This window comes from Borostomias antarcticus, assembly GCF_949987555.1.
Source record: "Borostomias antarcticus genome assembly, chromosome: 16".
In the NCBI taxonomy this organism is placed as follows: domain Eukaryota; kingdom Metazoa; phylum Chordata; class Actinopteri; order Stomiiformes; family Stomiidae; genus Borostomias; species Borostomias antarcticus.
In genome coordinates, this window is record NC_140249.1 from 4,303,183 (window position 1) to 4,326,849 (window position 23,667).

The window sequence follows — 23,667 nt, forward strand, 5'->3', positions numbered from 1 at the left end:
CATTCACACTGGACAGGACGTGTTGTGACATGCCCTGCCTGGGTTTTCAGCGTGTGTGTGTGTGTGTGTGTGTGTTTGTGTGCGTGCGTGTGTGTGCGCGCGCTCTAGCTCTTTGTGCTGCCCTGGCCTCTCGCCATGAGGCTTATCCGTAGTGAATAGAATCTCTTCACCACTCTCTCTCTCTCTCTCTCTACTCTTTAAACACGAAGCCCCCACAGCGGAGATAACGTGAAACCTTACTGCCATCTAGTGGCGACGTCTGGCACAACGGCCACCTGGCGCAGGGCTGCCGCAGGAAGGAGATGTTTACAAGTGGCATTTGTCCCTAATTAAAAGCAGCACTTGCTGGAGCACTTGGTCTGGAGAAGGGCTGGCGTCCACGACGAGGCGCGGCGGGCCCTGGATCCTCCGGTAAGCCTCGTCCACTCTGCCCAGACAGGAGAGGAGCGCAAGTCACACCACCACACAGATTAACTGGGTCAGACAGAGACATTATACAATATGCTACCGACAGATTAATGGCATGCTAATGTAACAAGCAAGGCTTTTAGTGTTCGCTGGTCCAACTTCATTGAATACGGGTTAGTACGGGTTAGTACGGACATTTTGGGGCTAAGCCTTGTCATTAGTTACTGCCCAATCAGTGGCGACGGATCTGATTCCCGGACCAATCAGATTCAATCCAGACGACGTGGAACAACAACAACCTAGCAACCGCTCCGACCAAGACGATTGTGATTGGTTTAAAGAATTACAGCGTTTTCTCCCCCCCTATCCCCGAATGGTAACGAGTCCAGCCAGACCTTTCACCAGCGCTGGCGCAGCGTAAACAAAGTGTGGTGACAGGTCTGGCTATGCGAGACTAGTACTGCTGTGGCTTGGCTTGGACCACAATTGAACGTACAGTATGTCTACCTGATTCAGATGTTCCAACGAGAGTCGGGCATATTGGAACGATGTGGCGACAATGTTGTGGAATAATGAACAATATGATAACGTTGATAACAGGTGGCGTTGAGATGACCTGTACCACGCGACTGACCGCACCTCACAGAGACATGACGGTCAACGTTCTCCAGCGTGGAACAAGCACCACCATGACGGACCGTGCCCCCCCCCCCAGAGGGGCCCTCCCCCAGGATGGTGTTTGGGCTGCTGGACTCAGTATTAACCACCAACACCCAAATGATTAACCCCACTGAGTCATGTTGTAAAAGCCTGACTTCCAAAAATTCAAATATCATCCTGGAAATGCCTCGGAAATGTTTGACTGTCTATCTATTTGTATGACTCTCTGTCTGTCTGTCTGTCTCCATGTCTGTCTCTGTCAATCTGTTCAAATATCATCCTGGAACCGCTGCCTGGGAAATGCCTGTCTACTTCTCGGCCTGTCAATCTGTCCGACTATCTGTCTGTCTGTCTATCAACCAGACTGTCTGTTAATCTATCAGACTGTCTCTCTGTATGTCTGCCTGTCTATTTGTCAGTCTGTCTGTCTGCGTGTCTATTTGTCAGTCTGTCTGTCTGCGTGTCTATTTGTCTGTCTGTCTGTCTGTCTGTCTGTCTGCGTGTCTATTTGTCAGTCTGTCTGTCTGCGTGTCTATTTGTCTGTCTGTCTGCGTGTCTATTTGTCAGTCTGTCTGTCTGCGTGTCTATTTGTCAGTCTTGTCCGCCTGACTGAGTGACTAGAAGCAGAGAGTTTGGAGCAGTTTAATGGAGCAGGCCAGCTCAGTCTAATCACTGCTTTTCTCATCAGCGGACTCCCCATGGAGGGGGGGGTCATTGATTCTTAACCGTCTTATGGGTCTGACTAAGACTGAGCTGACCTCACTCGCTCAATGAATGAAGTACGGTACAGTACAGTACGGTACAGTGTGTGTGTGTGTGTGTGCGCTGCAGAGTATATATACATGTGCACCGATGCAGTGATGTAGCGTCTTGTCAATACGCCACAGGAAAGCGCCTGTGGGGTTCATCTGTAGGCCGAGCGTGTCGCTCACGTCTCCCGGGTGGGAAGCAGATCCGTGTGCTTCTACCCCTCAGCTGTTAACAGGCCGGGTCGCGCGGTGAACGGGGCCGTGTGCAGCGTACGTTGAGGGAGAGCTACGGGTGAAAAAAACAGCCGCTTGCACATTTAACGCCCCGCCGCGAAGCGTCGGTTCCATCCCCGGCGGTATGTACGTTTCCGCGTGTTCTCCCCCCGTGTTCGCAAGGGTTTCCTCCCGAGAACCCCGATATGAAAAACATGCAGAAGAAGAACAGAGGCTCTTCAGTCCGGTCCCTGACCAGGACCTGGACTGAGAACTTGGACTTGGTCCCCGGGCGCCATTGATGAGGCTCCTGGCTGCCCCTGGAGGAGCACGGCTTGGGGTGTGTACTTGTGTGTGCCGTGTGGATTAAAGAACCCTTGATGTCCTGTAATTAAATATGCAGACAGTTCAAATACCCCCCACCACACACACACACACGCGCGCGCGTTTGTACGCGTCCGCCGCCGGGGTCTTACTTGAGTCTGAACAGGTGGTTGGCATCCAGCTCCGCCTCCTCCCGGGTCTTGTCCAGCCCCCGGTGCCCGAGTCTCCGCCTCCTCTCCTGGGGGTCGAGGGTCAGCAGCAGGACCAGGCCGGGCCGCAGCAGGTCGGCGGGCCAGCAGTAGAGCTCGGAGCCCGCCGCCGGCAGGCTGGCCACGCCCCCGCCCACCGCCGCGGCCAGGGCGTAGGCCGCTGTGCTGTGCCAGTACCTGGGGGGGTGGAGGGGGGGGGAGAGGGTGATGCTTGGCTGGGCAAACCATGATGTCGCAAACCATGATGTCTTGTGGGCAGATGATGTCTTACAGGGCAGGTCCACTAGCCAGCGGATGAAATGGCGTGCCCTCCGCTGTTTGATCGCTTGTGGGCGTTTCACTCGGATTTTAAGTTGACTCAAATGCGTAGGATTCTTAATATGCCACTTCATTATGATTAGTCATTTCAGGCAAGAATGTAAGGTTGTAGATTCTCAATATGTGGTCAGTTTATCGTAATGATTCCACGTTCGGGGAGATCGCCGGCCAGGGTCTGTTTGCCCCTTTCACTTTTAACCACTCCCAATCAGACACGCCACGTGGAATTCACCTGGAATCTGCATAGAAGAGCCTCAAAGTTCATTTTACGCAAATGACCTGCGAATCCATGTCGCTTAGCCAGAGCGATTCGCCCAACACTGGAAAGATCATTCACTTCAACCACGCTGCACTGGTTTTGAATTGGAGGCGATATTTTTTGTGAGACAACACTGGCTAGTGGACATGATATCTTATTCTATTCCTTCTGTTGTGTTGCACTGTGCTGTGTTATGTGATGTGTTACTGTATGTTGTTATGTTGTGTTGTGTTACGATAATGTTATTGTTATATTATCAAAAAATGTCCCCAAAGGGACAATATGAAATATGAAATTAAATTAAATATGATGTGTGTGTTACTTTGTGTTGTGTTCAATTCTATTCTGCTATGTCCACTGTCATCTCATGACGTGACGAGACGATGTAACACCTCAAAATCAATAAACCCACCATTGAGCCTTGGGGCACACCCGACAGGTGTGTGTGTCCTTACCTATCCACTATGACAGGTGTGTGTGTCCTTACCTAGCCACTATGACAGGTGTGTGTGTCCTTACCTGTCCACTATGACAGGTGTGTGTGTCCTTACCTATCCACTATGACAGGTGTGTGTGTCCTTACCTAGCCACTATGACAGGTGTGTGTGTCCTTACCTATCCACTATGACAGGTGTGTGTGTTTCCTTTCATATACACTACTACAGGTGTGTGTGTGTCCTTACCTGTCCACTATGACAGGTGTGTGTGTTTCCTTTCATATACACTACTACAGGTGTGTGTGTGTGTATGTGTGTGTGTGTGTGTGTCCTTACCTGTCCACTATGACAGGTGTGTGTGTGTGTCCTTACCTGTCCACTATGACAGGTGTGTGTGTGTGTGTGTCCTTACCTGTCCACTATGACAGGTGTGTGTGTGTCCTTACCTGTCCACTATGACAGGTGTGTGTGTGTGTGTCCTTACCTGTCCACTATGACAGGTGTGTGTGTGTGTGTGTCCTTACCTGTCCACTATGACAGGTGTGTGTGTGTGTGTGTCCTTACCAGTGCACTATGACATGTGTGTGTGTGTGTGTGTCCTTACCTGTCCACTATGACAGGTGTGTGTGTGGCCTGCTGGCCCACCTGCCCTGCTGTGATGTAGTTCCCCAGGGCGTAGAAGGCCCTGCGCAGGAGGGGGGGCTCCTGGTCAAAGCGGCCCCTCCAGGGGGCCAGGCACTCGGGAGGGGACCTCAGCAAGCTGGCCCCCAGAGCCTCACTCAGAGCCTGGGTCAGGGTGGTCTTACCTGAGGGGGCAGAGTGAACAGTACTGACACTGGGTGACCGTTAGTATAGCCAGGGTGTTGTGGCTTGTGAGTTTTGACCTCAGTTGATTCTGATTGTGGGTTCCTATTTTCCCCAATAGGACCCCACTAGTGTAGCAACTAGGGATGCACCGATGCATCGGCCGAACATCGGCATCGGCCGATGTTGGCCTTGTTGACTGCCACCGAAAATGACATTCACCGATGGTAGTGGCCGATGTTATGTCGCAACAATTACGGCTTTTTTTGTTGAAAAACGTAGCCTACCCAGCTGCCGATTCGGAGAAGATCCGTGACGTAACGCTGCAAACGCACATGTAGTTCGCTTTCAAATTAAAGTGAAATAAAAATGTTGGCCGTGTGAGGATGTTTCACCATCTCAGACAAAGATATGCAACTTGTAAAACTTCAAGTTCAAGTGACATTGGCTGCCTGGTGCCTTGCCTGATGCCTTTTTCACCCTACGGCAGTAGGAATGACGGGCTCCGATCATCTTCATAATCCAGTACATCTGTAGACCTAAACTTTTTTGGATCATTAGATTACTTCATATTTTGTTAATCCTCCTTTTATTTATTCTAGTTATTCGGTGTATTTTCTTTATCTAGCCTACGCTGTGAGCTGTAAACAGTAAGTTGGCTATACGTCTCAGCCGGCTAGATGGAGATGCAGTGCACGCTTGTAGTTCCATTCCAGCTACACTGTGGATACGTTGTTTTGCTTTGCACAAAAATATATAGCCTAATTTTAAAATATGATGCCAGAAATAGTTCACACCTAGTTAAAGGTACCTATTATGCAAATGTGAAAAATTGGCGTTTTGGAAGCAAACACTTCATTTCTTTGTTTCCCTGGCACAAAAGGGGGAATAAAAATAAAATAAAATAAACATCGGCCATCGGCATCGGCCATCGGCCGGATTGTTATTTTAAACATCGGCATCGGCCCAGAATTTTGCAATCGGTGCATCCCTAGTAACAACTTTGTATAAATCAATTTCCCAAACCCCACATTTATCTATGTAAAGCACATTGTGTTGCCTCTGTGTATGAAATGTGCTTTACAAATAAAGTTTGATTTGATGAACCTGTAGCGTCTAATCCCTCTATGACTATGACCGGATGGTGTGGTTCTTCTCTGGGTTCCAGTCTCTGGTCCACCAGCTCCAGAACTGCCCTGGACTCTGGGATGAGGTCCCCACACTGCGGATGAAGAGCACAGGGGATGATGGATGACGGATGATGGATTTGGTTATATAAAAATGGCTGGTGTAAAATGGTAATGATGATGTGGAATTATGTCAGTGTGTGTGTGCTCTGATATTCTTCCTGTTATCCTGTTAGGGGTAGCTAATGGCCTACCATGTAGGCAGCGTCTCTGTAACTATTTGTGCACTCTCCTGTTATTCATGTCTCTCTTATGAAGTATCTAGCCCATGTTTACTGCTCTTTTAAGTTTTCTAGGAGCTTGCTCGATCGTCTAGTTGAGAGGTCAAGGAATAATATTTTCAGTTCACCTTTCTGGCCCCCAGTTGAAACTGTTTTTTTTTTGCTTCCCTCTGGAATATGTACGTGTGGGACCTATGCCCACCCTCCCATTGCTCTCTGTAAAGTTTATTGTGTTGCCTCTGTATGAAATGCGCTAAACAAATAGATAGATTTCATGTATTCCTCTCACCACCATTAGAGGGCGATATTGTCTGTTTTGAATTGGACCACTGCAGCATGAGGAAGCATTGCCTTTGCAGTGTTTAAATAAATACAGCCATTGGGTATTACACATCATTTACATAATATAAACAGATCACTGAACAGAAAGCAACACCAAATGTGTATATCCAAACCTCCTGTAGGACTTTGTAGGCCTCATCAAAACTGTAGAACACGTCCGAGTTCCGGATGTTGAGAGTTGAGGGGTGGTACCCCGGGGCCACAGCGGGAACCAGGCAGTATGTCCCCGTCACCTCCATCTGGCCATCCCCGGTGGGAGACCACAGCTGCTGGGTCCACTGACCGCCATCTCCCCCGGGGACATAGGAGCACACAACCACCGGGTCACTGCGAAGCAGCTCCGTCAAAACCCGCTCAGTTACCGAGGAGGCATTTGACAGGTCTTTTAGAAAATACCCCTTGATGACGGAGCCTCTGACGTCACGCTGGAATGACGACATCCCCCAGATCTCACAGTCTGGAAGCTGTTGGGACAGTTTGTCTTTGAGACGTGGGTAAAACTTGGCCGTTTCAACGCGGTTGTTGCTGTACACGTGAAGCGAGTAGCACTGTCCTCCGTCCAGGACGTCCCTGAACACGGGGGACAGACCGCTGCGATGCTTCTCCAACAGGGCGAAGTAGACGGGGTCAGACTTCGTGTCCAACTCCACGGAAAACACCGAGGAAGACCACTTCCCCAAGAGAGACATGATCCGTCTTGTTGCCATATCCTCACACCGAGTAGGCTACCTAACACCGAGTAGACTATCCTGAGTAGGCTACACTAGCACCAAGTAGACTATCCTAACACCGAGTAGACTATCCTAACACCGAGTAGACTATCCTAACACCAAGTAAATAATCCCAACACCCGAACACCGAGTATGATGCTGCAATAGACTCGTCCCACTATCTGCTTTCATGCGCGGTCACGCGTTTCGGCCGAATCGAAACTTAAGGCGCGCTCCTTCGGTCAGAGAGGAAAGCGCAACTGAAGCCGCAGAAACGCAAGTGATGGAGAAAGAAAGTGCGCTCCCACTGAGCAAAGACACGTCTAAAAGACGTCTTTTAGATGTCTTTTTCGTATTTTTCGGACGTCCAAAGACATCCAATTAGGAGCCAGAATGAATGTTTTTTTTAACGTTCAGATATTGAACCCGTTCTGCACGTCCACGGACGTCTTAGAGGCGTCCAAGCCAGACGTGTGAATATTGAGGGGTCCAGCAGACGTACAAACGGGGTTCTGGACCGACGGACGTTATTAAGACATGATCTGAACGTCTCCCTGACGTTGTGTGTTTGCTGGGTAACACCAAGTAGACTATCCTAACACCAAGTAGGCTATCCTAACACCGAGTAGACTATCCTAACACCAAGTAAATAATCCCAACACCCGAACACCGAGTATTCTGCTGCAAATAGACTTGTCCCCTAATACATCCATGTTTGTCCCACTATCTGCTTTCATGCGCGGTCACGTGCGGGTGCGTTTTGGCCGAATCGAAACTCAAGGCGCGCTCCTCTGGTCAGAGAGGAATTAAAGCGCAACTGGCCGCAGAAACGCAAGTGACGGAGGTGCGCTGTCACATTCCCCTCTTATCATGATGCCACCAACTGCCTGATGATAACACGTTCGTGGTAGTTTCGTTTTCGTTGCTTCAGAAAAAGAAGTTAGGCTGTTAGTTCACAATCGATTAAGCGCCTACGTCATCCTACCGCTATCTATTTAAAGCCACCGACTTCTGACAGACGACTGAAGACTGAAAATGCTTCTCTCTGCTCGAATTGTGTTTGTGCAGCTTCTGGAGGCGCTCGTTAGTAATATTCAGTGCATATTGACAACTATACTGTCCAGGGTGTTCCTCTGGGGGGGAGCAGGTGCGAGTCATCCGCAGGTGCGAGGCGCGCTATGTGCGGATAGCGGCATCATCCGCGTCAAGGCGGCAGAAGAGACGCTTCAACTTGCGGCAACACCAACCAGCGTGAACTACCACTTCACACGGCAGTGCAACTATAAATGCGGCTTCTGTTTCCACACTGCAAAAACGTCCTTTGTCCTTCCCATAGACGAGGCGAAGAGGGGGCTGGAACTTCTGAAGAGATCAGGTAGGTTTTCACAGTGGCATAGCATAGTTTTTTATTTAAATCAATCAATCAATCAAAGCTTTATTTGTATAGCGCATTTCATACCCAGAGGCAACACAATGCGCTTTACAGAGAACAAGGGAGGTGGGCAGACATCCCACCCCTACATATTCCAGAGGGAAGCAAAAAAACAGTAATCACCCGGGGGCCAGATAAGATCTGGCCACCCGGGGGCCAGATTAAAAAAAAAAAAAAAAAAAAGTTATTTTATTTATTTATTTATTTTACTTTTAAAGCCCCGTGAGTGAGTGTGCTTTAGGCCATGGGTTCCCAAATTCCATCAATGTGGGCCTCCCCTCTGAAAACAGTGACACACCCGCGCCCCCCCAACCCCCCAAATGTGTCCATGTTCCAAGGCAGCGTAAGCTAGCTCATAACGTTACACAGCTAAGTTGGCTCGGTGGCACCTGCTGCTAGTTAACGTTCTGACATTTTCGCACAGTACATTCATGCCTGCGGGGGGAGGCTCTCTCTGCACTATCCACAAATTTAGTATACATCTCTCCCATTATTTATTTCGATCTTCTGACCTTTAAAATCACGTTTCATTCATAAAAACCATAGACATTTAAAAAATAAAAAACATGTTTTTCCTTATTTTTTTTCTAACCATCCCTCGCGCCTCCCCTGAATTTCTTTGGTGCCCCCCAGGGGAGGCCCGCCTCACAGTTTGGGAATGCTTTAGGCTAATTGTTGACCATTTTGACATTCTGCAGGGATGGAGAAGATAAACTTTTCGGGCGGAGAGCCTTTTCTGCCCGAGAGAGGGGATTTCTTGGGGGAATTGGTGCGGTACTGCAAACAGGACCTACAGCTTCCCAGCGTCAGCATTGTCAGCAATGGAAGCCTGATCAAAGAGAGATGGTTCCAGAAGTATGGTAAGATATTAGAAAATAAACTTGCTTTGCTACACAATTATATTTAATGAACAGCATACGATAGCCCACCTACACCCTCTTTTATCTCCAAGACTATAATAAAGACAGTCCATTCCAGCACTATCAGAGAAAAGCAATTTCCTCTTTCATACACTAGGTGGCAGCAAATGGTCATCTTTTCACAAGAAAACCTAATCAGACGGTTATGATTACAAAATGTTCCTTTCATCATAAAATAAGCACAAGCAAGTGATTTCTATCAGGGTATAGGAGCTGTCTCCAATTTCCTGTTCTAGAATCAGATTCAGAAACAGGTTTATTGCAAAGCAGGTTATCACAATAAGTAATTTCCTTTGGTCTGATGGGGCATAACAATAAACATAGTGTGAGGACAAGACTGGCCAGTGCAAAATACAGTAACATAACTAACAAATACAACACAATAGACAATAATATACAAGAGATTGTAGGCCTATGCTGTCCAACATTTTCCTCTCCTGACCCTTCCAGGTGAGTCCCTGGACATCCTGGCCGTTTCCTGTGACAGCTTTGATGAGGAGACCAACCAGCTGATCGGCAGAGCTCAGGGCAGGAAGAGCCACCTGGACAACCTCCACAAGGTCCGTGACTGGTGCCGTGAATACAAGGTGGCGTTCAAGATCAACTCTGTCATCAACACCTTCAACCTGGACGAAGACATGAGCGAGAACATCTCCCTGCTGAACCCAGTTCGCTGGAAGGTGAGATGTGTGATCACCCGAGGAACCAATATAATTCACAGATAAGAATGACTGGAGTATAGAATTAATAAGTAGTTGAGAAGTATGGTCTGATCTCATTGTGTGTGTGTGTGTGTGTGTGTGTGTGTGTGTGTGTGTGTGTGTCCAGGTGTTCCAGTGCCTGGTGATCGATGGGGAGAATGCAGGAGAGAACAGTCTGAGGGAGGCTGAGAGGTTCGTCATCAGCGACCAGCTGTTCCAGGACTTCCTGGACCGACACAGCAGCATTTCCTGTCTGGTGCCAGAGTCCAATCAGAAGGTAGGGACCCCCTGGTCCTCGTCGGTGTAGTGGCTGGCATATCACACAGGTTGAATAGGCATTGTCCCTCACAAATATTAGCTCACTAGGCATCGGAAACACCGCATTTCATGGTGTGCAATAGACATAGTTAGAAAGTTTAAGGTTTTGTCCTGTTTATCATTTCAGATGAGAGATTCATACCTGATCCTGGATGAATATGTGAGTCAGTTTTGCTATGTGATAAACCAATACTGTGTAACAGGTACAGTGAAACACCGTTGCCTACTGTACCATCAGCTCTGTTCTAAGCCAGTCAATGTTTTGTGTTTGACTCCAGATGCGTTTCCTGGATTGCACCCAGGGCAGGAAGGACCCGTCCAGGTCCATCCTGGACGTAGGGGTGGAGCAGGCCATCGCCTTCAGCGGCTTTGATGAGAAGATGTTCCTCAAGAGAGGTGGCAAATATGTGTGGAGCAAAGCCGACATGAGGCTGGAGTGGTGACCAGAGCGTGGGAACCCTCTTACTGTTGCACTGTGGGAAACATAAAACCTAATATTTTATGAATCATAGTATACCTTATATTTGTGATGTTAAAAAATATATTTTTAAAAAATTGTAATGATCATTTTTGCACCTTCGTGGCTAGGAGTTTGAATCTGGTACCGTATTTACCTGTAAGATGGCATTTCTTGTAGACGGTAAAAATGTTCAAACGCATTGCATTACTTTGACCCATAGGCCTTTTGTCATTTTGTAGCTTACATTTTGCACTTTAAAAAATATTAACAGTTTTATGGAAATGTTTTATTTTTATCTTGAAATCGACGCATTACAGTTATTGTTGAATTAAAATATTTAATCTTTGATACCAATCGAATTGTCCTGAGATACTTTTATGGTAGGCCCAGGGGTGCCCTAGGGCAAGATTAGGATTCGGTGACACCCCCCCCTCCCTCACACACACACACACACACACACACACACACACACTGTAAGTGTCCTGCTGTCAAAACAAGCCTTGGCACCCTCCAAACACACTGTGGTCCTTGTAAATTGGGTAACCCTGATCATGAAATTAACAAATCTATAGGAACCTGTAATAACCCCTTATACTGTTTAAGTAATGGTGTATACAGTAGTCCGTATCACCTTGCACTTGAATCTGAACTACAGTACTAGCCACAGTAGTAGCCACAAAATGTTGTCCCTGTTCAAAGTCTACATTTTTAAAAGCATCTTTTGTTTCATTGTTTTAGCCAATACTGATACATTTGTTCCCCAGTGTGTGTGTGTGTAATATATATATATATATATATATATATATATATATATATATATATGCTCAGTAAAATCCTGCTATTTATCCTGTCTGTGAATTCTGATTCGGATCTCAATGAATATTCAAGTTGAAAATCACAATTAATTACATTGTGTAAGTCGTCGAAAGCAAAATGACGTAAGAGCCGTCAATGGAAATCAAAATCGTTAACCCATTGAGGCCTGGATGTGATGATTAAGTGTTCCCTTCACTTTTTTGAGCAGTATTTATATGTTGAGTACATTTTATAACTCATGTTGTTCCTTAAAGCTCAATGAGATAACTTTTGCAGTACAATATTCACCTTTACTTGCTATTACCTGCTCCAGGATAAGCTACAACAACGACAAGCCCTGGTTCACATCAACCTCAATCAAACTCAGGAAACTAAGGCTGGAGAAAGAGGAAGTAGTGAGTAGAGGGAAGAGTGGGGACAAGGACCGGTTTAAAGAGGCCAAGTACAGATTCAGCAAGGCTGTCCACTGTCCAGGAAGCCAAACTGCTTCTCTGAGAAACTCCAACATCACTTCTCAGAGGGGAATACGTCCGCTGTCTGGAAAGGCCTCAATCAATCAATCAATCAATCAAAGCTTTATTTGTATAGCGCATTTCATACACAGAGGAAACACAATGCGCTTTACAGAGAACAAGGGAGGTGGGCATACGTCCCACCCCTACATATTCCAGAGGGAAGCAAAAAAACAGTATCACCCAGGTGCCAAAAAAAAAGAAAAAAGTATTCCCTGTCCCCTCTCAACAAGACAATCGAGCAAGCTCCTGGAGTATGTTTGTCTAACGGCTAAGAACATTTATAGAGCAATAAATTATATTAAATTACATTTTCAGAGCAAAAAGGGCTAAAAACATCATAGGAGAGACATGGCATACACTGGTGTATGTCTTTGTGCATGAGTGTGAGTGTACCTGGATCCAGATAGAGGCAGGGGTTTTATTTGGGTTGGGTGGGGGTAGGAAAAGGATACCTCAGCCTCAGACAGATAATAAACTATCAACCAAAATCCCCCCCCAGTCGACTGACAGCCTTGCCAATGACCTGAACGAGTTCTATTATCATTTTGAAAAGCAATGGAACCTCCCCCCCCCCCCCCCCCCCCCCCCCCTCTCAGCAGCGACCCCATCTCCGTCGCCGCCACCCCCCCCTCCCCGGCCCCCCCACACCTCTCTATCCTGAACCGCCTGTTCAAGAGACAGAACCCCCGGAAGGCGGCCGGACCTGACTCTGTCTCACCCTCCATCTTGAAGTACTGCGCTGAACAGTTGCCCCCAATGTTCACTGACATGTTGAACGCCTCACTGGAGTCATGCCATGTACCAGCCTGCTTCAAGACTTCCACCATCATCCCGGTTCCCAAGAAGGCGAAGATCACAGGCAGGGCTGAAAATTAACTTTTTGGCTCACCTGCCAAGGGGACTGGTAGATGAAAAAATCCACCGGCCAAGTATATTTTTTACCGGCCAAAATAATAAATTGCCTTTTTTGTCACATTATACATCTGTTTCAGTACTTTTCATTCAGATAATAGTATTATGTTGAATACATGCTTAAGGAAGAGGCCAAAGTAAAATTTTAAATAAAGTAGTTTAATTCGATGCCTGAAACATTGCAATTCATAGAAATTCAAATATTAATTTCCATTCACTTCCACGGTGTAGAATTATCCATAACTAGCTAACCCTACACAAATATGAGATATAAATGATCCAAGCCTTAACCTCATGGTCTTTATGTGTTTATGAACAAAATACATATACTGTAACATATTCACAGCCTGTCATCATGTAAAGTTAAACCTGAGCTGGAACTTCTACGTTTTTAAAAGGATCTTTTATTTCATTGTTAGCTGAGGAAGGAGGTTGTGGAAGGAGGTTGTGGAAGGAGGTGTGCACACTATTGGTTTATGTAATAGGTATCTACGCCAAGGATGCAAAGCATTTTACCCCTACAGCAAACATATAGGCTATAGGGCTTAAATTATAATGAGAGCTGGGGAAGCACAACTTTGATATCAAATGCATTTTTATTATTTTGAACCAAGCTCAGTCACTTTCATTTAGGTCAATAATCATTAGTAGGCCTTTTAATTTGTATGACTGTACAGTAGTATGACACTCCAATAGCAACATCTAGAGGTGAGGTGGAATGATACGCTTGTTCAGTAGACTACTTTAGGCTACACACTTTAAAAAGTTTATTTTTTACTTAAGTTCTAAGATGTGAATGAACATGATGCTAAATGCATAAAATGTACACACACACTAGCACAACAACATTTAGTCAAACACATAGCTTAGCTAATGTTAGCCTACATAACATCAGAAGACATTGTCTAAACTGTGGATATGCTACTGTAGATAGCTACAGCAATCAAAACATTTTCATTTAATCTCCACCAGTCAGAAAACGATAGTCGGGCTGATACTTGGCTATTTCGCTTGCCAGTTTTTTGTGCCATCCCTACTAGCACAGGACGTAAAGCCGACGGTATGGAGTCAAAATGAGGCCAGAAAGCATTGTAAACGTAAGTGAAGTATTGTAAACAAAAACATATGAATTGTAAACGTAAGTGAAGTATTGTAAACGTAAGTGAAGTATTGTAAACAAAAAATATATAAATTATTACTTAATTATTAAAAAATAAAATAAAAATTGCATTTACAATACTTTTTTGCCTTTACAAAACCTTTTCTGCATTTACAAAACTTTTCTGCCTTTACAATACTTTTTCTGCGTTTACAAAACATTTCTTGCGCTGCAAAACATTCTGGCCTCTCTTTGACGTGGGGGCGGGGCTAGATGAGTGGCGTGTCCAGAGAGGAAGAGGCGGAGTTTCGGGATGCCCACCGCCATATGAGCGCTGCTCAACGTTTTTTGGACTTCTTCTATGGTTTTGATTTATATATGGCGGTGGGCATCCCGAAACCCCGCCTCTTCCTCTCTGGACACGCCACTCATCTAGCCCCGCCCCCACGTCAAAGAGAGGCCAGAATGTTTTGCAGCGCAAGAAAGTTTTGTAAACGCAGAAAAGGTTTTGTAAATGCAAAAAAGTATCGTAAATGCAATTTTTATTTTATTTTTTAATAATTAAGTGATTATTTATATATTTTTTGTTTACAATACTTCACTTACGTTTACAATACTTCACTTACATTTACAATTCATATTTTTTTGTTTACAATACCTCACTTACGTTTACAATACTTCACTTACGTTTACAATGCTTTCTGGCCTCATTTTGACTCCATACGACGGGACACATTGGTCGTAGTTTCGTAGATTTGCGACGGTACCAACAGCGGACCTAGTTGACACGTGACTATACAGTCGCAAACTAACCAAAATAACCGACCTCAGGGAGACTGTAGGGCAACGTAGCCGTCACTGCTGCTGAAATCCGTAACTACGATGTAATTAAATAACGTGACAATGCTGTTACATTACAGTCCCACCCTGACTTTATTGGAAATGTACATATGTCACAGTGGTCAGAACATTTGTAAATTACTTAGGTTTTAAAATAAAGTCATAGTTACAGAATTGTAATAATGAGAAGCAATCCTGCATGTCTGTTTTGTGTGTAATTTCTAATTTACAGTTCTAATATTAACACTAAAGATTTACATTTGCATTAGGCCTACATCTTAAATGGTTTTGAGAGACTCGCGTTGAGGTATCTGATTAGCGGGAGAACATTTACGCTGAATTATTAACTATGGCAAATGTTAAAATTTAAAGCATGTAAATAAAACATGTAAATAATGTAATGTAATGCATCATCCCCAACATAGGCGGCAGCAGTGAGTAGGCTAAACAAAGCAGAGAGCGCCGAATCGCCGGTAGAAGAAGACAGTCGATGCGCTGTGGATATTAGCCATTTAAGTGTACAAATTTGCCTTTTATTTGAAAGGTGGGGGACTACAAACTGTAGCGACCTCGGAGAAAAGGCTTTCATCTTTCCAACGATGTGTTTACTTTGGTGATTAACGAAACGGTTTTGTTTGTAGACTCGGACGAGCGGGCCGAGGAAGCGCATTCATAGGTAAATTGCATTGAGTAACGGCGTTATCTGTAGGATATCGCCCTGGACCAGGTCTATGGGGAGTTATCTGTAGGATATCACCTGGACCAGGTCTATGGGGAGTTATCTGTAGGATATCACCTGGACCAGGTCTATGGGGAGTTATCTGTAGGATATCACCTGGACCAGGTCTATGGGGAGTTATCTGTAGGATATCACCTGGACCAGGTCTATGGGGAGTTATCTGTAAGATATCACCTGGACCAGGTCTATGGGGAGTTATCTGTAGGATATCACCTGGACCAGGTCTATGGGGAGTTATCTGTAGGATATCACCTGGACCAGGTCTATGGGGAGTTATCTGTAAGATATCACCTGGACCAGGTCTATGGGGAGTTATCTGTAGGATATCACCTGGACCAGGTCTATGGGGAGTTATCTGTAGGATATCTCCTGGACCAGGTCTATGGGGAGCCTACCTACGCCCTAGCGGCACATCTCAATAAAGACTTTTTAACTTTTGGCAGTTGCTTTATTTTGAACGAGAGAATATTATTATAATATTAACGCCAAATTATAAAAACTTTTTTTTTTTTTTTTTTATAATAAAAACTGATTCTGATTCTAATTGTAAGCTATAGTGATAAGATAAGATATCCATGTTAGCATATAGGAGTACTGTTATAGTTACTGTTAGCACTTCAAACTTCCACTGTGTCATCAGCTGCTGGCCCCTCTTCGCAGAGCAACCGACGTATTTTCAACCGGAGGTTTCGCGTCGCCCTGATTCAACCAGGTGTTATGCGGAATTCTGTGACCATCAGTGACCAGATCCAGATCAGATCCGGTGGTCACTGATTTCCGCATGTTAATACACCGACATCTGTGATCACATTCACACATCTGTGGTCTCACATTCCGGTACGTTAATACACTTTGAAGCTTCAAAGCACCGCCTCCACCTTCTAGAAGACTACCTCGGAAAAATAATTTCACTCGGACAGAACGCGTCTAGCCTATATCAACTTAAAAAAACAAAAAAATAAAAATTGCTTGGTTCCCCACCAGTCTTGGTGCCCCTGAGGTAGGCTACGGGCCCAGTTTCACAAATGGTTAATCCGGGCATTGGTAGGCCTGCGTGATCAGTTAAATTGATTATGATGACGCGATGTTATTAATTGTTATTAGATGTTGTTAATTTTTATATTTTTTATTCCAGTGCAATCTTTTTATTTATATTCTTATTGTGTGACGTTATATTCTTATAAGAACTATTGTGTGATGTTGTCTGTATATTGTGATGTTGTCCGCACACTGTGATGTTGTATGTTGTCCAGCGAACTTAAATTGAGGCTAATTTAATTTCGTTGTACGTTGTACCTGGCACAATGGCAATAAAGACATTCTATTCTATTCTATTCTATTCTATTCTATTCTATTCTATTCTATTCTATTCTATTCTATGTGTATCCTCAACATGACTTCGCCTATACTGCACCAATTCTTCTAAATAAGTGCATTGCCAGTGTGCGCCAGTGATGTCACTTGGTCAGCAAGTGAGGCCGCGTCCAGCAAGGGTCGCTCTCTCAGCGCTCACCGGCCGGAGAAAGCGCACAAATCTCTCTCTCTCTCTCTCTCTCTATCCCCCCCCCTCTCTCTCTCTCTCTCTCTCTCTCTCTCTCTCTCTCTCAGCCGAGTCGTACAGACAAATGGCGTCTTTCCAGTGAGCAGAGCGCACCAGCTGATTCCTGCCTGCGGAGCAGAGGCATTGTGAAGGTAAGCACACCTCCGGCTATTTATATTGAATTTGCATGCCGTGCGTTTTATGGCTCTGTTTTCAAGGTGGAGACAGGGACATTGATGGGTTGAAGGGACATTTTCTTAATCCCACCGCTACAGTTGATCTGACTTGCTGTCAGATGTAGACTTGTTTATTCACGTTGCCCGTGGTCGTGGAAGCCTACTATCGTTGAACCTGCTTGTTTCCTTCCAGGCGATACCCGGACAAAATGTTTCCGCCCCATGGGAGGAGGATAGGCTTCTCTACAAGACATACATGGATACAATTAGACTGCTGTCAGTCACCGCCGGCGTAGCCCAAACTCGCAGTTCCAGTGAATAGGTGTCTGCTGTTGACCAGCCAGGCCACCTCCTCGCAGATCTCATTCAGGACTGAGGTCGTTATCCCGCGGAGAACACGGCGTTATCACAGAAGCCCAGGTAATACTGCTTGTTTAGTCTTTTATTACTATTCTATCACACAGTCCAGCCAGATAGGTCACTTTGTCCTCTCAGGCTGAGCGTTATGGTTATTGCTTTAACGTTGTAGTTGCCAGCTGCTGTAGCTCACTTAGCTTTCATGACAGATGTACAAACCTACAGATGTGGCTATAGACTACTAGCGACGTCTGGGGTGTTTTTATGAAGATGTTATAACTGTCCATTAAAGTCTATACTCTAAGGACAGTCAGTTGCATATTGATCTGCTGTTGTCGTTCTCATTCACATGCTGCTGCTTGTATGTTTTGAAAATGCTGAGACACGTTTATTTGTTATTTTATGTCTGTTATAGATCTGGTGTCTTAGTACTCAGGTAGTGTTACTTCATTATTATCCTCAAGGGAAGGTAGATTTGCCAGTAGCACTGGCATCGCCTCGTGATCTGCTCATTTCTCTCCGTCTCATAGTTTAGACAGTTTGCGTTTCCATGGCGTGTTTGCTTGACGACTGCGGAGGTCTGAAAGGTCACCTGGCGCCATGACATTCCTGTGGCGATCGGGCCGGGTGGGTCCGCCCTGGGAACAGACAAGCCCCTGACACTAAGTGTCCTCGTGGGCTTCTGACAGGCGGGGTTCTGAGGTGTGGGTCAGGGCTGGGGACGCGCTCCGTTACACGTCTGACTCCGCCCCTTGTCTTCCCCGTGTACTCTGCATGTGACATGTTCTTCCCTGGATCCTCTCAGGTGAATAGACCGGCGGACAGACAGACAGGCAGACAGGCAGACAGGCTGGCAGGCAGGCAGGCAGGCAGGCAGGCAGACACACACAGACAGACAGACAGGCAGGTAGACAGACAGACAGGCAGACAGACAGACAGGCAGACAGACAGGCAGACAGACAGGCTGGCAGGCAGGCAGGCAGCCAGACACACACAGACAGGTAGACAGACAGACAGGCAGGTAGACAGACAGGCAGGTAGACAGACAGGCCGGTAGACAGACAGAAAGTTAGGCAGACAGATAGACAGGCTGGCAGGCCGGCATCCTTAGGCCTAAATATGAAGCATTCCAACCAGGCGGTAACAGCCAGCACCTCATGACCAGAGGTCTGTTGGCTTTAAGAGGACGATTGTTCGTTGGGAAAGAGGTGTTGTTCATGAGTGACAGCCCACTCTGAGGAAATTGATTCCTTCAGGGGGAAGAAGTATGTGTTTGTCAATGGTGTGGTACGTATGACTAGGAGGGAACACTGTGTGCCTGCCAGTCCCACACAAACACACACACACACACACACACACACACACACACACACACACAAACACATTCCTTTTCAAACTTTCCAGAACTCAGTGTTCATTCTCTAGTGCCCTCCTTGTCTTGCTGGAAGCCCCAGGTGAACACCCTCTCGGCCCGCAGCGCGCTGGCAGAAGGGCTCCTGTCCTGGATCCGGGCCCCATGCAGTGCCAGGGGGGTGCGTTACGTCGGCTGAGGCCCCAGCACAGGCCCCCTCTCAGCTAGATGTACTCTGGTGTTGCTCGAATGTTTGCCTAAGCATTTTTCTGGTGACTGACCTTGCCTTGGTGTGTAATGTGAACTGCTGTGGGTTTAAAAAAAAAATACTGCTACCGAATGTCTTAATGTGATGATGAGGCTTGTTTCAAAGCTGTGAGAATCCAACAGGTATTATAGCTACCTGGTCATAGTGTTTCATTCATCTCCCTGTGCTGTCATCCCCCTGTGCTGCCTTATTGGCTTTAATGAGCTCTATGTAAACATTAGAGCCTATAGCTCTTTAAAGCTGTGTTGACACATTCTTTGTTAGGTGTTAAGAAAAACCAGGGGCTCAAATGATCACTGTTGATCACTTATCACTTTTGATCAATGTTGGTTGTCTATAGGGAGCTTGTGAGAGTGTCGCTGTCAATCACTTTGTAATGGGGTGGGAGGCCATCTCTCTCTCTCTCTCTCTCTCTCTCTCTCTCTCTAGCTCAGGGAAGCCTGTTATGCTGCTGCAGTAGCTCTGGGCAGGTGTGTGACTGTGAGAACATTTACAGACACACAGAGCACTTACTTTTCTTAGATACTTTATTGACCCCCCTAAGGGGACATTGTTATCTACATGAACTAACAAGTTTAAACTTGTCTTGAGTGATAATTCAACTTTGCATAATGCTTCAGATTACCTATAATGACAATGTGGAAATGTAGAACGAGGAAAGGTACATTTGGCTTATTTTTACATTAATAGTCATCGTGCTTAAACAAGTAGGAGGCCTAGTAACTCTTAATTTGACCTAATATCCCTTTAGGGCGAGCTGAACCTAGTGGTCCAGGTCTCTATAAGGTGATTTGCATCCAGGGGTTAGCAGAGTGGGGGTGCTGAGGAATGTGTGTGTGGGTGTGTGTGGGCGGGTCCAGGAACTCTGTAATCGAGTGTTAAATGATTCATGTAATGTCCCTGTCTCTGAGGTAGGGGCTGCCTGCTCTGTGTAATGGCCTGGCCCCAGACAGACAATCAGGACGCTAGTTTTGTGTGCGGATGGGTCTCCTCGTTATGATATGAGGCTGTAATGGCCGCCATCATCTCTGAGGTGTCCACAGTGCTGGGTCTTTCTGGACAGCCTACCCCCGAGCTACCCCTACCCACGGGAAAAGTAGCACACAACATCCCAAAGCTTTTTGTAGTGCGCTGCTGTTGCCTTTGAATAATCTAAGGCTATAGTCTAATATGCAAATGAGCTGAGAAGCCAGCACTCATGTAGGATCTTCTCTGATCACTGTATCTACAGACAGGTAGAGTACCTGATGAAGTCAGATGTCTACAGACAGGTAGAGTAGGCTTCTGAAGTGAGACATCTACAGACAGGTACTGTAGAGTAGTAGCCTGGTGAAGTCCAACATCTACAAACAGAAGAAACAGTGCTAACCCCACCAGATAAGCCAATCACTGTTCTGATTGCGGACTCTATTACCAGGCAGATAAGGAAGGCACACACTGAAAATCTATCCATGACTGACACATCTACAGAGCTGCTACTAGTGATCCTCTCTACACGTCCAAGTGATAAATCATCATTCCTGTGACATTCTGCACAGGAAAACTGGCTTTGAGATCCTGAAAGCAGACCTCTCCCTGCCACTGGAGAAACTGAGTGACTTACAATCGCAAGATCTCAGGCCCCATTCCAACTTTAGGGAAAGGAAGAAAATATTTAAGCTGGCTCTTCAACCTGAACACATGGCTGACATCCATGGGATAACGTTTATTGACAATTTCGATATCCTTTGGAACTGCAGAAACCGCTTCAGACCCGATGGCGTTCACCCAAACATCAATTGAGCCAGAGTACTTGGTGCCAACCTACGTCAGGGACTGCATCTTGGAATGCCGTACCCAAACAAGATAGTTGTGAAGGTCAGTGCGCACAGGGAAAAAGTTTGTGTCTCTCTCCCCTCACCTCATCTCCCCCTCCCATCCCGGTCACGGTCTCTTTGAACCACTCTCTGGCAGGAGACTGCTGTCTAGCGAGAAAACAGCAAAAACACTTTCTTTCCCTGTCTGAAATCCTACTGATCGGCCCTAAAACAAAAAGAGAAATGCTGTTTAATAATCTGGGGAAACTGACATTCTATATTAAACCTGAGGTTACAAGTCTTGGCTTCCTGTAACATTTAGATTTGATTTTAAAGTCCCCCTCCTTATACATACAAAGCCCTCAATGGTGGAGAACCAAGCTACATTACTAACTCCCTGTCAACTACGTGACTGCGGTCATCCACTGCTGGTTTACTAGAAGTTTGCAGCAACATTTGGAAGGAGATCGTGAGTGCAACCTTTGTCAATTATGGCCCAAAGCTAGAACAGAAAGTTAAAAACATATCTCTTCACTTTAGCCTTAGCTCCTGTTGCGCTTGCTATTGCTCTTTTAAAATGTTATATGCAGCCTGTCTGGAAAAAATGAGCCTAGGAAGAAATTTGTAAACGCTATCGGGGAAAATAGAAATGCAATTGTGGAAAATAGCTACCTATTGGGGAAAATAGATTTCTATTGGGGAAAATAGATTGCTATTGGGGAAAATTGATGTGCACTAGATTAGGTGTGGATTTTAATGGGTTTTATTTCCAACCTATGCTTTGAGGTTTTTTTTTTTGTTTGTTTTTTTGACAAATGTATTTTACAGTATGTAATTTCTTATCTTTATCTTTCTATTGTTTTATCTTCCATCTTATTTTCCCAGCTTTTATGTTCATTTTGTGTAAATTGTGTATTTGTAGTAGTACTCTGCATGTAATTCCCCTGTTGTAAACCACTTTTAGCTGCATTTCATGTATGAAAGGTGCTATAAAAATAAAGTTTTACTTACTTTGCTTACTTATGAAGTCAAACATCTACAGACAGGTAGACTTAGTAGCCTGATGAAGGCAGGTAGACTAAAGCTTGATTTATACTCAGTCCACAAGTGTCGTACGACAAATGTCTGTCGACAGAAAAAAATGTGGACCGACATTTAGCATTTATACTTCAGCGAAGTGTCTGATCACCTCCATGTTAACTTGCAGACGCGTGGCTGATTGATCCATGGCAATGAACGTGCCTTTTATCTAGCTATCCAATCACATCTGTGCAACGAAAGTGACGGCATGTGCGACATTAGAAAGTTTGGTAGGTGCAAGACACCCCTGTCCGACACAAAAAAGTGTTGACAGTGACGTAATTTCTGTCGACACTTTCAAAAGTGTTGTACGACGAAGTATAAATTGGCCTTTAAAGAAAGAGAAGGTAGTCAGTTCGTCCACTCAACAGAACATTTTTTTTCTATCGACAGACATTTGTCGTGTGACAATTGTCGACTGAGTATAAATTAAGCTTTAGTAACCTATTGAAGTCAGACATCTGCAGACAGGTAGACTAGTTGTACGAGTGCTGTCAGAGACACACACACACACACACACACACACACACACACACACACACACACACTGTATTTGTAGTGGTGGATCAAAATGGTGCCATGTAAAGGTATACTGCAAACTCATCTCTGTCAAGGTCCAGGAAAAGAAACATTTTTATTACATTAGCAGCCGGCCGGGTCTAAAGTAATATTTCCTCCGAATGGAGACCCGCCTTCCAGCTGTTATCCATCAATACACAGCTGATGTGTGATTACTAGCTATGTGATGTCTAGGAAGCCGTTTGCTTTATAACCGAGGGAGAACACGCCTAGGTCTGCATGTTAGCCAACGCATCCCATCACGGAACAACTGAAAAGAGACGAGGCTTTATGAGAGAAACGTGTGTGTCAGTCCCAGTCGGACTCCACGCCCACTGACATCCCGCCCAGCCCTTTCTGCTGTGTTCTGTCTCTCTGGTATATAGTGTCAGTGGGACGGGGAGACCTTGGTCTCTGAGTGTCCCTCCCAGGCCTGCAGAGGGCTTCCGGCTCACGACAAGCAGCTCAGATCAACAGCAGGACGTGTGTGTTTCTGCTTCCAGAGGTGCAGTTTCTGCTTCGCCTGAACTGTCTCCAGAGAGAGAGAGACAGAGATTGAGTTGAGAGAGAGAACGATTGAGTAGAGAGAGATTGAGTTGAGAGAGAGGGAGAGAGAGTGAGTAGAGAGAGAGTTGAGAGAGAGAGAGAGAAGAGAGAGATTGAGTTCAGAGAGATTGAGTTCAGAGAGAGAGAGAGAGAGAAAGAAAGACTGTCTCTTTAGTCAGCAGCCCTGGCAGAGCAGGAAGGACCAGAGCAGCAGAAAAAGTCTGGGCCTAGAGAGAGGTCAACGGAGAGGAGAGACAATGTGCTTCCTCATCTGTCTCCTCTATAAAACCCTTTCTTTCTGACTCAGTCCCACGGTGATGGAGAGAGAGGCTCGGGTTCTGACATGCTGTGTCAGACATTACTCTGCCTGAGGAGGAACAGGGGATAGAGAAAGGAGAAATG

At 45.7% G+C, this 23,667-nt stretch overlaps 2 protein-coding genes across 2 annotated transcripts; one reads left to right on the plus strand and one right to left on the minus strand.

Moving 5' to 3' along the window:
- Window positions 1-306: 306 nt before the first annotated feature.
- Window positions 307-6,838, minus strand: cmpk2 (cytidine monophosphate (UMP-CMP) kinase 2, mitochondrial; the record flags this gene model as incomplete). Its single annotated transcript, XM_084451042.1, has 5 exons — window positions 307-427; window positions 2,507-2,740; window positions 4,182-4,383; window positions 5,489-5,603; window positions 6,245-6,838. The coding sequence occupies 5 exons, from the start codon at window positions 6,836-6,838 to the stop codon at window positions 307-309; spliced, it is 1,266 nt and encodes a 421-aa protein (XP_084307168.1).
- Window positions 6,839-7,576: 738 nt separating this feature from the next.
- Window positions 7,577-10,655, plus strand: rsad2 (radical S-adenosyl methionine domain containing 2; the record flags this gene model as incomplete). The annotated part of the gene is made up of 7 exons (XM_084451044.1): window positions 7,577-7,635; window positions 8,032-8,216; window positions 8,972-9,133; window positions 9,644-9,873; window positions 10,022-10,171; window positions 10,340-10,372; window positions 10,491-10,655. 7 exons carry the CDS (start codon window positions 7,577-7,579, stop codon window positions 10,653-10,655), a joined length of 984 nt encoding a protein of 327 aa, XP_084307170.1.
- Window positions 10,656-23,667: the final 13,012 nt, after the last annotated feature.